Raw genomic sequence first — 15008 nt, 5'->3', positions numbered from 1 at the left:
TGGCTGGCTTTGAGCACAGGCTCCCAGGGTGGCACCCGCTGCAGCTGAGGACATCCACACATGCAGTGCTGTTGCAGGGGGACAGGTAGAGGGGTCCCCCCACTTCCTGTGCCACCAGCCCTAGGACACATAAAACCATCCCCAAAAAAATGGTAACAAAATAATTTTATTCTGCTTTATCAAAAGAACTGAACTGTGAATGTAAACCTGACCGGATGTATCGTGTTTCCTTAAGGAGATGCACATCCAGGGACAGACCCCTTTAGTCACAGGCCCACACAGGCCATGGGAGCGGAGAGAAAAGCCAGTTCCATCCCAAAATCCTGGCTGCAGCCACGTCCCTGCTCACAGCTGGGGCTCAGAGGGCAGCACAGCCCACGGCAGGGTGACAAAGCCGTGGCCACCCCCTCCTGCACACGCTGGGGCTGGGGAAGCAGGGAAGGCTGGGGGAGGCTGCTGCAGAAGGCACTGGGCACCACACATGCTGCTGCAGGAGCTGGCACCACGGGGGCATCCCCTGGGGTCCCTCAGACCATGTGGGGAGGTGGCTGATGCATACAGAGGGACACTGGGCCAGTGACAGCCACTCAAGGCAAAGCCATGGCGCAGGGAGGCACAGCAAGGCTCGGATCCAAAGGAAGCAGCTCCTCCTGCACTGGCCTGGCAGGCTTTCCTGCTCCCTGCATGGACATCGTGCTCTGATCACTGCAGGGGAGTTGTGAACTGCCTGCTTATTGCTCCCAGCAGTTCCCTCTGCCCTTGTCACTTCCAGGCTGGCAGAACCTACTCTGTCCAGCCATTCCTGATGCCCAGTGTGCCCACCCCCAGTAACATGAAGAAAATTGTGGAGACCACGTTCCTGCCAGCATTCCCTCCAGCAGTGCTTCTAGCCTATAAAGCCAGCCCTCATCCCAAATTCCAACCAAAGCAGTGCTGCTGGGGTGAGGGGAGGTCTGTGCCAAGGGCCTGCTGCAACACTGAGGAGGTGGCAGGGCAGAGATGAGACTACACTGCTTCCTCAAAGCCACCCCACAGGAAAAAAAGGGACCCTGCAAGCCAAGCAGCATTTCCAGAAGACATTTCAAACACTATGAAACACACTGCCACCCCCTCTCTGCCCTGGTGCCCTGCTCATGCCATGGCTGGGCTGGAAGAGGAGCTGGGATCCTGGAGCAGAACATCAACTGAGCCTCGGGAGTTTGCAGGCAAACAGAGAACAAGAAAGACCACCCGAAACTGCTGTGAACTCCCACAGTTATGTCAGAAGGGGCAGGGCCAACACAACCCTGCTGTGCCCCAGAGATGGAGGGAGGGCAGCCAGGGCAGGAGCAGGGACAGCAGGAGGAGGCACCATGTGCCACTGGGGACTCTGCCACACAGGGTGGGGACACAGCACTGCAGAACCCACACAGCTCCTCTGGGGACATCACCAGCACAGGCAAAGCTGCTTTAGGTTGAATGTTACCCAATGGCACAAGCTAAACATATCCCTCCCCTCCCCATGAGGCTGCAGATGGTGCCAGGGACAGAAGATTTCAAAAGGTCAAGTGGCCAGAGTGTCACCACCCCCCAGCCCCTCCAAGGGTGGCATGGCTGCTCTGAGGGGACAGGACAGCAGGAGGGATGCACAGGGAGAGGTCTCTGAACATGCAGCAGGCAGTGCTGGGTGCTCCCAGCTGGAGGATGGCATTCCAGCTCTTGCCAGCTGCTTCCCCAGGTGTTGCACCCCAGATCCTCACAGAACACGAGGAGGAGGAGCAGGTCCTAAAAGCAAGCACATCCTCACAAGCAGGGGCAGGAAGGAGGGAAAGCAGAAAGCAGGTTTGTCCCAGCAGATTCCCCCCTCCCCAAGCACCTCTCCCTCACCCTGCCACGGCAGGAGCAGGGTTGGATGTATCACAGCACAGATCAGGACAGAAGATCCATCTGCCAGCAAGCCTGGCCAGGGATGAGAGGACCAGGGACACACTCCTTGCCATGGCTGCTCAAGGACATACAAAGCAGGTTCCACTTCCTGGAGCAGTAGATTTTGCATGGAGGAGCAGAGATTCCTCACCTACTTTGCAGCTGAGGTGTCAAACATCTATCTGCTGCACAGCAGGGTTCTTTCACTCCTCTCTTCCCCCTTCACTTTGCCAGCACGGCAGAGCAGTGGAAATTCAGCCCCCTTTCCCTGGTGAATGACTTACAGGGAGGCTGGAATCTGAGCAAAGACTTGCCAGGCTCTGTTCCCAACCAGCTGCTCCGAGGTGCTCCTGAAAATCTGGTTTAGGAGGCAGTGAGACTCAGCCACCCAGTGGGAGCATCACAGTCAGTCCCAGGCAGCCAGGGCAAGGCTCTTGCTTGGAGAGGGGGCTCACAGAATCCCTTCAGAGGCTGCTTCCTCCAAGTTGTTATGTAGCACTGCTGTCTGCAGGAATATCAGGGCTGTGCAGATCCTACTCCCATAAGCTATTCCACAGCAAACCACTCCTTGCCCCCAGCAGGAACACGCTGCCCAAGGAGAGTCCACTCCACTGGAGTCCTTGAGGAGAGTGAGACAGCATCAGCAGAAACCTTCACCAAGCAAAGCTTCAGCAGCAGGACAAGGGGAACCTCCTCTTCACTCAGCCTCAGCCAGGAGTGCTGAGCAATGACCAGCGTGCAGCAACACAGCACTCAGAGCCACATCTCCTTCCTGCTAAATAACTGCACCTACCCCGGGAGGCTTTCCTGCTGTCTGTCGTTTAATATTCCAGTATAGGTATGTTAGTACAGGATTATCCCTCCTTTGGAAGCACCAATTTCACAGGGGGACAAACAGAAGAGGCAGAGCCCTTGTGATCTGTTGCTAGAAGAAAATCAACCCAGCTGCCACCTATACACCCAAGATGTCCAGGCAGGCAGGCAGGCAGGCGGGTGCTGCATCCGCCCCAGCGCACAGGGCCTCGTCCCCGGGCACAGCCGGGCTCCTGCTGAGCTACACCGGGCTCCCTGTGCCTCCCTCAGCCACTGCTCTCCTCGCCTCTCAGGGGGCTTTCTCCAGGGCTCTCTGGGCTTTCCTGTGCAGGAAGGCTGGTTTGGTGGGCAGTCCTCAGGCTGGCCTGCTGGAAGGCACAGGAATCCAGGAACACGCCGGGGATGCGGTCTCCGAAGTACAGCTTGCTGTTGGCAGCTATGGCCTGGTACTTCATCAGCTCCAGGTACTCAGGGGTCAGCTTCAGCTGCAAGAAACAGAAACCAGAGACCCTAAGAGACAATTTTCTGTGCCCTGTGGCGCTAGGTTTCATGTCAGGCAGCCCCTCTTGGGGTGTTGTCTGGACCCAGGACATCCCTCTGGCTGTCCTGAGCAGCCAAGACCCCTGCCAGGGGTCTCTGAGACCCTGGCACAGAGCCCAAAATGCCCCTGTGGGTTTGACTATGACCCATGGAGCAAGTTCCCAACCTTAGATGAAGATCTGCAAGCCACGACAAATTAAGTAGAATGATAGTGAACTTATCACAGGGTGAAAAAGGAGATTTTGGGGTTTCTAGAATGGGGGTTCAGGGGGCAAGATGGAGGGATCTGGGCATGTCCAGCCCTTCTTCTTCTTCTTCTTGGCCTCCATCTTCTGCTGTGATGGTGGCACTTTTGGATTGGTTTAGACAGAAGCTGACTGTCTGACATAGGTATAGGTATTGGGAAGTTATGGTAAACATTGTACACATAGTTTTTAGTATAAAGACACTGCCCTGGGGCAGGCAGAGTGCCTCAGGCTGTCGTGCTGAGCAGACCTCAGAAGGACAGGAGAAAGAATTTTATAGATAAGAAACAATAAACAACCTTGAGAACAAGAAATGAAGAGCTCTGACTCCTTCTTCAAGCACCGGGCTTTTTAACTTATCTCGGGGTCACTGTGACCAGCGAGAGACCCCGACAGGGTGTGGGCTGTCAGATCAAGAGTTCTCCCAGTGCTGCCCAGAGTGAGTGAGCAGCTCCCCAGAGCTCACCTTGTTGGAGTCAGCCAGCTTGCGAGCAGTGTAGTACTCTGCATCAGCTTTTGCCTTCTCCCTTGCCAGGAATGCAGCATCTAACACAGCAGCAGAGGAGGGGCAGGAAAGAAAGCATTAGGAAGTGAAGGGCCCCATATCACACTGAGCACCTGAGCCCTCACCCCATGGGGACCAGCTGAGCCAGGAGTGCCTGGCTGGCCCTGTCCCTGCCCTGCAGCTTCCTGGAGAGCTCCATGCACAGGGCAGGAACCATCCCAGTGCACAGCCTTGCACCCTGCAGCACCCTCGATGGCTTCTGCAGCTCTGAGGTTCCTCCACCTGCCACCAGCCCCAGCAGTGTGCTCACCTTCAATCTCAGAAATCCGCTTCTCCGTTTCCTTCTCCATGATCTTCTGCTGGTAGTGGATCCTGGCCACCTGAGCAGCCTTCTCTGCCTCTGCAATCACAAAGGGCCCAGCTGGGAAATTTGCACCTCAGGCCTTGAGCACCAGCAGCCTGACCCCAGCACCTGGCTGCAGGGTCTGCCACACTTCCCTGCTCCCTCCCTTCCCACTCTGTGCTCCAAGCAGCAGAGTTTTCTTCCTTTCTTTACAGGAAGAAAACACAGTGCTGGTGTCTGCAGAGCTGACATCCTGTTTACAAGCACAAGCAGCTTTTCCAGCAGAGTGATTTCCTCCATCCCTGCTGCAGGACAGAGGTGCTCCCTGCTCTGCTGCTGTGGGATTTTCACCCAGATGTTCCAAACAACTGCTTGTGCAGCCTGCCTGAGCCTCCCTCAGGGAGCTGCCAGTGAGGAAGACAATGTCCTGCCCCAGCTTAGCAGGGAAGGCAGGAATGGAGGCTGAGCCTGGGCTGGTGACATTACCAATCAGTGCTTTCTTCCTGTCTGTCTCTGCCTCCTTCTCCACCACCTTCTGCCTCTGGGCTGCAATCAGCAGCTTGGTCTTCTCAGCCTCCCTGCAAGGAGAGAAGTGTTATCCTGGGGAAAGGGAATGAGGAGCAGTACTGGGGTACACAAAACAGGGAGTACTTTGGACCTTATTAGCATAAGAGATGTGATAAACAAAATGCCTTGGCAAGAGCAAACAGAACTTTGAGAATCCAATCAAGATTGCAAGAAGATTCAACTTCAGACTGGTTTACCAGAAAAAGAAAATTACATTGACTTCTGCAAGCAAGAGATGTTTAAAATGTGTAAGTTTGTTTATGTGATGATTAACCCAATCACTGTAGTAAAACATTACAAATCTTCCTAGAATAAGTATATAAGCAGTTGTACTTCACATTAAATTTGGATTCTTTGACCATCTCAAAGTCTCCCCCATCTTTCCAATCGCTGATAGAGCAGCTCTGCATCCCAGGAGAGGCCACAGGGACAAGGGGCCAGCAGCTGCCAGCTCCCTGCTCACAGCCATGGGGACTGGCTCTGTCTGCAGCAGTATGAGCACACACACATTCCACAGGAAGGATCATCCCCTTCTCCATCTGGCCACATCTGCATGCAAGTCCAGTCTGAGGCCTTCAGGATGAGGAACAGGGCAATGTGGGCTGGGAGCTAGGCTTGCTCAACCAAAGGTTGAGACCTAACAGCATCTCCTTCTGCCCAAAGGCATCCCAGAGATCCTGGAGGGCAGCCTATGGGCAAGACATCAAGATCCTGAGCCCTGATTTCAGCATGGAAACGGAAAACAGAAGGCACAAGCACAGCTGGCCAAGCACACTCTGGCTGGAGCTCACCTCTCACTCCCTGAGCACCAGGGAAGAGCTTTCCAACATCACTGTGCCTGTGCAGGACCCTCAGAAGTAATTAATGCAATTTTATGCCCAGCTACTCACATTAGCTCGAAGTTTCTCCGGATGGCCTCTGGAATTTTGGGTTTTGTGACACGCACAGCCTGTGAGAGCAGAAAAAGGGAGCACACTTTGAATGGAACACTTTGATGCAATCTCAATAACTGAGATATCTCTTTGCAAAACCAGCTGCGGTGCTGTGGACAGTGGTGCCTAATCCTCCTGTGCAACACAGCTGAGCATGGTCACTCTCCCAGAGGTGTCCCACATTTCCATTTCCTGCCATCCATCCCAGCCCACACTCCCACCAGGGACAGAGGCTCCAAGCCCCATCCAAGCTGGCCTGGGACACTTCCAGGGATCCAGGGGCAGCTTCTCTGGGCACCCTGTGCCAGGGCCTCACCACCCTTAGCATAAAACATTCATCTTTCAGTTTAAAACTGCTGTCCCTTGTCCTGTCACTGCAGGCTTTGGCAAAAAGTCTTTCTCCACCTTTTAAAATCTCTCATTTATTGAGAGGCCAGAACCCACCTGGATAGTGAGACCTGGTGCCATGACATTGAGGTCTTTCTGCAGGGCCAACTTCAAGTTCTCATCTATCTGATCTGTGTTTGGAAGACAAAAGAGAGACCAGTTGGTTTATCATGTTTTCCCCCACAGCTTGTGTGGCAAAGAGCCAGCAGGCCTTGAAGAGCAGGTAACTCTAGAGTGTGAGATAAGGATGCTTCCTGAGACATTCAGTACATTGTTTCCCTTCCTATGCCCCCTGAAAAACATTCTCAAAAAGACACTTACATGCTGGTGACTAGAAAAGTTCAGCTGTTGATGGATTTGTGTTATCTGAACTAAGTGCAAGTGGATTTCAGCATCTCAGCAAGACAGAATGCTCAGAGTCTATTCCCTTCTCAGCACTTGGACTTGGGAGTACATTAATATTAAAATTCTGACAACCTTTTATCTGCCACAAGCCATTTTTGCCCTGCTCAGCCACTCAAGAAGGAACAGAACCGGTTCTGTCTTTGGGGCACAGGTCCACCAAGGAGAGTATGACCTGTGCTAATTGCTGAAGCACTGCTACCTCCCTGTGAAACACCTTCCAGCTCTCACTTGTTAGAGACAGCCAGGAGGAAGCTGTGAAAGTACAAAAAGTGAATTCAGCAGCAGAGCTGGGGATTAAAAGCAGAAGCAGAACAAGACAAATCCACTGTCATAGTGAAGGCCACAGGCATCGCTGCACACACAAGAGCAGAGTGGCTGCTTTGTGCATCCAGAAAAAAAGGTGGAAAAAGACTGAAATTAAATTCCCACATGCAAATGGGGAAAGACAGAGACAACAGAGACACCTGAGTCACTGAAGTTACAGGGGAAGTGGCAGATGGATGTGAAAGGAGCTGGATCCTACACTGCAACTCCAGCACAGGGGCAGTGTGGTCCAAGGGGCTGGCTGTAAGATACTCTAGGAATATTCCAGTGGGATGCCAGCTGGCATCACCCAGTTGCCATGGCATGCACTCACCAAAGAGCTCGATGTACACCTCCTGCAGGGTGTGGGCACTGCAGAACTGGTTCAGCTCGTGGTGGATTTTGTTGAAGATCAAGGTCTTGTCGTAGTCTGCGGTGTAATTCCTCACGATGTCGTACACTGGGGAAGGGAGAGAACACCACAGCTCACCACTGGCACCTGTCAGGGTGTCAGGGAAGGAGTGCAGCACTGGGACAGGGGTTTTTCAGTAGCCAAAGCCACAGCTGCCCTGCCCAGCTGTCAGGTGCTGCTGGGATTACACAACTTCAAGGAGCAGCCATGGCAGGATGTACTGCCTGGTCCTGTTTTATCATCTGCATAAACAAATGAAACAGCAAAGCCTCACCAGCACCTGCATGCACAGGAGCAGGTACTGCTGGAAAGGGAAAACAAGGATCACTCCCATTATTTAAGCCAACCAGATCCTGCACCAAAAGGAGCATGGCCAGCAGGTCAAGGGAGGGGATTCTCCCTCTGTTCCTGCTGAGACCCTACCTGGAGCCCTGTGCACAGCTCTGGCCTGCTCCCCCACCACAGGAGAAGAACATGTTGGAACTGTTGGAGCAGGTCCAGAGGGGCCATGGAGTTGCTGAGGGGGTCTGGAGCATCTTCCCTGTGGAGCCAGGCTGGGAGAGCTGGGAATGCTCAGCCTGGAGAAGGGAAGGGTGTGGGGAGACCTCACAGCTCCTTCCAGGGCCTGAAGGGACACAGAGGAGCTGGAGAGGGACCCTGCAACAGGAACTGCAGGGACAGGACACAGGGAATGGGTTCAGATTGACAGAGGGGAAATTTAGGTGAGATAAATGGAAGAAATTCTTGGTTGTGAGGGTGGGCAGGCCCTGGCACAGGGTGCCCAGAGCAGCTGTAGCTGCCCCTGGATCCCTGGCAGTGCCCAAGGCCAGGCTGGACAGGGTTTGGAGCAGCCTGGGATAGTGGAAGGTGTCCCTGCCCATGGCAGAAGTTGGGATGGGCTGAGCTTTAAGGTCCCTTCCAGCCCAAACCCCTCCATGACTCTGAATTACACCAGGAATTCACCCCCCAGTGCCTCAGCAGTGCTGGAGTTTTGCATTAAGCTGTGCTGCTGAACAAACCAAGCTGTCTGTGTCTTTGGGCTGGTGAAATAAGAAGGTAAGAGGCTCCTACATGGGTTCTGTCTCTGCAATTTTCTCTGAGCTGAGCTGAAGCACCTGGGACCAACACTACAGGACCAGGAGCCATAAGGGTAACAAGAAATGGAAACAGAGGGAAGTTCTCCAGGCATGCAAAAGGGAAGTCCTGCAAACCAAGCCAGAGCTGCCCCAGGATGAGTGAAGACAGTCACAGCTCTGCCTGAGGAACCAGGACAGGAAATACCTGCATATGGGGCCAGCTTGTTCACAACTTCTATTCGGTCAATGTAGATCATAACACCACCACTGCAAGGAAAAGAGACTTCATCAGCCACCTCTGCAGCTGCTAACAGTTAACAGATTGAAAGCAAAGGCATCTCCAGCCCTCTTCTAACAGTTAACAGATTTAAAGCAAAGGCATCTTCATCCCTCTTCTAACAGTTAACAGATTTAAAGCAAAGGCATCTCCATCCCTATTCTAACAGTTAACAGATTTAAAGCAAAGGCATCTCCATCCCTCTTTTAACAGTTAACAGATTTAAAGCAAAGGCATCTCCATCCCTCTTTTAACAGTTAACAGATTTAAAGCAAAGGCATCTTCATCCCTCTTTTAACAGATTTAAAGCAAAAACATCTTTATCCCTATTTTACAATATTCTGAGCATTTTGCAATGAGATAACAGCCAATCCCAGTCCTTCTCTCTGCATTAATCCAGCAAACCTGCAAAGCACCCTCCTTCCCATTTCTGATTTCCTACTCAATCAGCCAAAGGAAAGCTTTTCTGAACAGGAATGTGGCTGCAGCTCTCAGGAAAGCACAGGAGAAGGCAGCAAGGACAGCAGGTGACACCTGCCACCAAATGCAGACACACCTCAGCTCCTCTGGGCAGCAACACGTGTCAAATAGAAAAAGCCCCTAGTTTAATTCACAGTCACTAACTCCAGCAGGGGCTTGGCAAGGCCCAGGAGAAAGGAAGGAACAAAGCACATGGAAGACTTCAATCCATGCTCCCAGCTCTCCTGGAGCTCTCCAGGATCTCCACAAGCACCTCAGCAGAGGCAGCCTGCAGGCAATCCTCTCCCCAAGAAAGGATGGCAGGGAAAGGGGGGAATCAGAGGTCAGGCTTGTCCCCAGCCTCTGCTCTTACTGGTGTGGCTTTCAGAAAGCCCTGCCCACCCCTGTACCTGTAACACCAGAGAAAAGCAGAACTCTACAGAGAAGAAAAAAAACCTTTAAGTAGCTTAAAGTCTCTTGGGAGCCTAATTTTAAAGCAGAATACTCCTCCATGATGTCCTTGGGGACAAAGGCATATCACAGAGCAGAAGCTTCAGCAGGAACTGTTTAGAGACAGCTCATTCCTGGCAGTGCAACTCCCACATTCCCAAACTCAGCCTCTGGGATGTTTTAACTCAACAGATCCCCCACGACAAACTCCTTTCCTTATTTTGCAGATATCTTGATCTCTGGCAGATCAAAGCCAGGTCTGCAGGATAAAAAAACAACCTGAACTTGCCTGTGGCTGTGTTTTTTGGAAAAGGCCTCCCAAGCCCAGCCTGTGCTTGCTCCAAACCTGCTTCAGGACAATATGAGCTAAAAACACTGGTGATGGATGGCCCTGATCTGCTGCAAATCTGGTATTCCAATTTTAAAGGGATGTCAGAAAGGAGTCTGCAGCCACCCTGGATCCTATCAGGACTCATCCACAGCCCACACCACCTCCCTGGCAGGGAAGGATCTGAAATGGCACCTCAGAGCTGTGAGGGCAGCCTGACTCTGCCACCACCTTCCACAGCAACCCTGCTGAGGGGCTCAGCCAGACTGGGACAATAAATGGGTATTACCCACTGTTACTCCATTATTATGAATAATTCATGAGTGTTGATGTGGTGTGCTGGGGGATAAGGGCATTTTATCAGTCCTGCTGGTCAGGCAGTGGCTTTGAGGAAAAAAGTGCCACTCAGACCCCAAAGTCTGCAGGGAGAGAGGAACAAGGAGAAATCCATTAAAGGAGGATCAACACATAGAAGTTTAAGCATAATTAGGCAGCAGTGGACAAGGAGTCAGCATCCAGAGAATGCCACAGGAGATGGACACATGTAGCAGGAAAACCCTGGAAATCCTCACACAATTCAGGATCCAGCTCAGGGTTTAAAATCTCTATTTAATGTGTTCACTGAATGCTGCCAGGTACAAACAAGACAGGTAAGGCAAAAATTGGGGATGGGACACCCACACAGACACTCAGAAGCTTCCAGATATAGATAAGGACACGGGGAACAGGAACATAAAGAGAAACCCAGCCTTTAAAATGTGGTGGTTTGATATGTAAACACAAAACCTGGAACTGTTCAGGCTCTATTCTGGTAGCAGACTTTGAACTGGGACAGTGAGAGTGCAGGTGTGTTGCAGTTGTTATTTATAAGCTCATGTTTTACTATGGAAATGTGGATGCAAAGCTTGGGCACTGAGCAGCTGCAGACTTTGGATCCCAAAAGCAGCCAGCTGAAAGGCTCCTGCAGCAACACCTGGGCAGTGGGCAGGGCTGCTGGGACCTTTGGTCAGGATGAAGTCAATTATTAACTGAGAACTGCTTTCACCAGCTGTCTGCTGCTTTAAAGCCCATTTTTACTGCCTGCGCCTTCCCAACCACCTGCATTGCACAACTGAACCCCTCAATGCTGAAATTCAACAGGAACTCCATTTTTAGCTCCTAAATCACAGAAGCACAGAATGATTGAGGCTGGCTTTGGCCTCAGCCTTTGACCTTTTGACCTTGTTTACCTCACCACAAAAGGACTCTGTACAAGGCCCTGAAGTGACAAGACAAGGGGGAATGGGTTCAGACTGACAGAAAGGAAATTTAGGTGAGATATAAGGAATAGATACTCCTGAAAAACCTTCAGATACTCCTGAAAAACCTTTGGGGTCTGAAATCAAAACCATGAGACCTTTATGGTAATATTTAAGCCCAAACGATGTCTGTTGCTGAACAACTCCAAGAGAGTTAATATGAGTTAAACCTGATCAAAATTAACTCTGTTTTAATAACATTGCCACTAACATTCACCTTTTAATTCCATGTGGTCACTGTGTGTCACCACTCCAGCCACCACTGATTTATTTTTTTAAACAGAAATTTTGTTGAGGACCCTGAATGTAAAAGACAAGGACAATCACCATGATTTTTTTTTTTATCCTGAAGAGTCACTACTTTAACTTGTGGATGAACCAACACAACAGGATCTGTAACCCAACTCAACCAGCCCCTCTCCTCCTGCTTGTTACAACTCAAGCAGGTCTGTGCTGACAGAAGAATCAGCCTGATTACGCAGCAGGAATTTCGTCTGGAAATGAACTCCCTCCCATCAGGAAGATTCCCACTCCCTGCTTCCTTCTGCCCACTGCTGGGGCCAGGATCTCTATCAGCCACAAGACTCAGAGTGGAAATAACCAGGGCACAGCAAAGAGAAAGCAATGGGGTGTCAGAGTAACTGAGGGGAGAAGCCCAGAAAAATTCAAGATAACATCACAATAAATGCAGATTTAAACATCCTCTGAAGAGCAGCTCCAGCAAGAGCCAGTGCTCTCTCCTGTTCTGTTACAGTGTGTACATTTGGGATTAATTTTATGGCAGGTCCCCAACCCTTATGTCCCAGCCCTGCAAATGACCCCAGGGAGTGCATCTAGAGGAAATCCAAGTGGAAGCCATACCTTGTCCCACAAGGCACATTCTTCACTTCATCAGTCTGCAGCGTGGTCTGCAACACAAACACAGCCAGCACTCACAAACCTGGCTCCCAGGGAGGCCCAGACTCCCACAGTGGCACCACAGAGCCAAAACTGTGTCCTGTGCCCCCCTGGTGATGCCTGCAGGTGTGGGCAGAAGGCAAAGCTTCTCCTCCCCTGCCTTTTGGGGGATGCACAGGCAGCTGTGCCTGTTTCCCTGCTCTGGAATGCCAGGAAACAGTGACAGCCACAAACACAGACTGTCCCCCTGAGCAGGACACTGCCAGTCCCAGCAGTGTCACACACACACACACACACATGGTGGGTGGGGAGAGCTTTCCAGGAGGACAAGTCCTGGCTCCCCAGGGGAGGGAGAGGGCACTGACCTGCACGGATTTGAAGGTGGTGATGAAGGGGAGCATGATGTGGTAGCCAGGGCCGCTGGGGCTGGTCAGCAACGCTCCACCCCTGAGGAGAGGGAGGAAAACAGCCTCATGAAGGCGGCAAACAGCAAGGGCTGGCTTTGAGAGCCAGCTCAAACTGCCAGGGGTCACAGAGAATTGCATCAGTGCCCTGAATTCGCCAGCAATTCCCCAGCAAAAGGGCTGAGTGCACTCAATCTCTGCCTGCTGCAACTTTGCATGAAGCCTTTAACCCTTGGAGCAGGCAGCTACTGCTAAACCCTCCCAGCACTGCACCAACACTGCACAGAGCTGCAAGAACACGGATTTCTCCTCTAAATAGTTCTCTGGTAACCATGGAAAATCCAGCCGAGGATGTGATGCTGCCAGTTTGGGTTTTGGCACAGCCCCTTGCCCAGAGCACAGAGAAAACCCCCCCGAGGTGTTAATGCTCAGCACAACTGTGGTTAAAGGGAACTGGGGAACATCTGAAGTCTCTCAGCAGTCCTGGTCAACTCTTTGAACCAAAGCTGGCAGAGGTGTCACCCCCTCCCCAGGAACAGTGCAGTCTCCCCAAGTGCTGCACATTTTGCAGAGTGCTCTTTCCTTCAGTCCTCACTCTCTCCTCTTCTCCTCTATGGATGCTGTTAGTGTGCACATTAAATGGGCTGCTTTTGTTTAGTTCCCCCTCACTGCACAAAGTTGAAATTTGTCTTAAGTAAAATACAGTTCCACGCAAGCTAACAAAAAAAACTGCAACCTCTGTACTCATTTTTTTCCTCGAGTGGCACAGTCTCTAGGTCTTTACAGATAAAGGGATCATATAAAGGGTCTTTACAGAATTTATTGTGCTTTATTCCATAAAGAACATTTTTACTTTCCAATTTTTGCGTGCGCCGAGTGGGAAGGGCAGGGAAAACATTCCAAAGCACCAACACTGAGAGCTCTGGCCGGGTGACAGTTTGGGACAAAGGTGACAGCTCTTGCTGGCACAGGGAGAGACCAGCAGATGCCAGCAGGCAGAACAGACCCAGAGCTCTGGAATCAGTTTGTGGCAAGGGCAGGGGGGAAGGAGAGGCAGGAGAAGCAGCTCAGAGACCCAAGGGTGAAGGGAGCAGAAGCAGCCAGGGCTGCCCACACAGGGGAAAACTGGAGTGGAGCAGAGGACAGAGCAATGCCAGGGGCAGGGATGGATGCCAGGGATGGATGCCAGCCCCAGGAGGGGCTCCGTACCTGTAGTACACGGCCAGGTGTCCCTCCTCGACCCTGTGGATGGCGGAGTAGAGCAGGAAGACCAGGAGTCCGGTGGCGGCGGCGGCCGCGGCCCCGGCCTGGGCCATGGCCATGCTCGCATCCCCTCCCGGCCCGGGGGCTCCGCGGGCCCGGCCCTGCACGGAACAGCGTCAGAGGGACCCACCCGCCACAGGCAGGACAGGGACAGGGACAGGGACAGGGCCCTGCACGGCAACAGCGTCAGCACCGCCCCGGCAGAGGGACACACCCGCTGCTGCCACAGGCGGGACAGGACAGGAGGGACGGGCAGGGACAGGGACAGGGCCCTGCCCGCACCGGGGCTGCGCCGGAGGGACCGCCCGGCCCCCATCCCCGTGCTCCCCTGTCCCGCCCCTATCCCTGTCCTGCACCTGCCCCTAGCCCTGCCCCGTGGCTGTCCTTACTCCACAGCTATTCCAATCCCTATCTCAGACCCTATTCTTTATCCCAGTTCTTGTCCCGTACCTGTCCCGCAGCTCTCCCTAGCCTCTATCCCAATCCCTGTCCTGTACCTGTCCCTATCGTTTATCCTAATCCCTGTTCTGTTCCTGTCCCGTTCCTTTATCCCAATCCTTGTCCTTTATCCCGATCCCTGTCCCGTACCTTTATCCCAATCCCTGCCCCGTTCCTTTATCCCAGTCTTTTATCCCAATCACTGTCCCGTTCCTTTACCCCAATCCCAAACCCTGTTCTTTATCCCAATCCTTTATCCCGATCCCTGTCCCGTTCCTTTTCCCCATCTTTATCCTAATCCCGTTCCCTGTCCCGTAACTTCATCCCGACCCCTGTCCCGTTCCTTTATCCCGATCCCTTATCCCGTTCCCAGTCCCGTTCCTTTATCCCGCTCCTTGTCCCGTACCTATCCCCATTCCTTTATCCCGATCCCTGTCCCAATCCCATACCTTTATCCCGATCCCTTATCCCGTTCCCAGTCCCGTTCCTTTATCCCAATCCCATTCCTTTATCCCACTCCCTGTCTCGCTATCCCGATCCCTGTCCCGTACCTATCCCATTCCTTTATCCCGATCCCTTATCCCGTTCCTTTACCCCAATCCCGATCCCTTATCCCGTTCCTTTATCCCAATCCCATTCCTTTATCCCGATCCCTGTCCCGTTCCTTTATCCCTATCCCTTAACCCGTTCCCGGTCCCGTACCTGTCCCGTTCCCCACGTGCTGCCGAGGCCGCGCTCCCACCCCCGCCGCGCAAGCGCGC

General features: G+C 52.6%; 1 protein-coding gene across 1 annotated transcript; it reads right to left on the bottom strand.

Annotated features, from left to right (window-relative positions):
* Nucleotides 1-148: 148 nt before the first annotated feature.
* On the bottom strand, nucleotides 149-14983 carry ERLIN1 (ER lipid raft associated 1). Its single transcript, XM_066554740.1, is given in 13 exon segments — nucleotides 149-3058; nucleotides 3060-3203; nucleotides 3970-4049; nucleotides 4319-4408; nucleotides 4838-4929; nucleotides 5809-5867; nucleotides 6295-6368; nucleotides 7280-7405; nucleotides 8639-8700; nucleotides 12107-12153; nucleotides 12508-12589; nucleotides 13756-13910; nucleotides 14950-14983. Coding segments are annotated over 12 exon segments (1020 nt in total). The 5' UTR covers nucleotides 13869-13910; nucleotides 14950-14983; the 3' UTR covers nucleotides 149-3007.
* Nucleotides 14984-15008: the final 25 nt, after the last annotated feature.

The sequence above is a fragment of the Molothrus aeneus genome, chromosome 8 (genome assembly GCF_037042795.1).
Source record: "Molothrus aeneus isolate 106 chromosome 8, BPBGC_Maene_1.0, whole genome shotgun sequence".
NCBI lineage: Eukaryota > Metazoa > Chordata > Aves > Passeriformes > Icteridae > Molothrus > Molothrus aeneus.
This window is presented reverse-complemented; position numbering and strand designations above follow the sequence as displayed.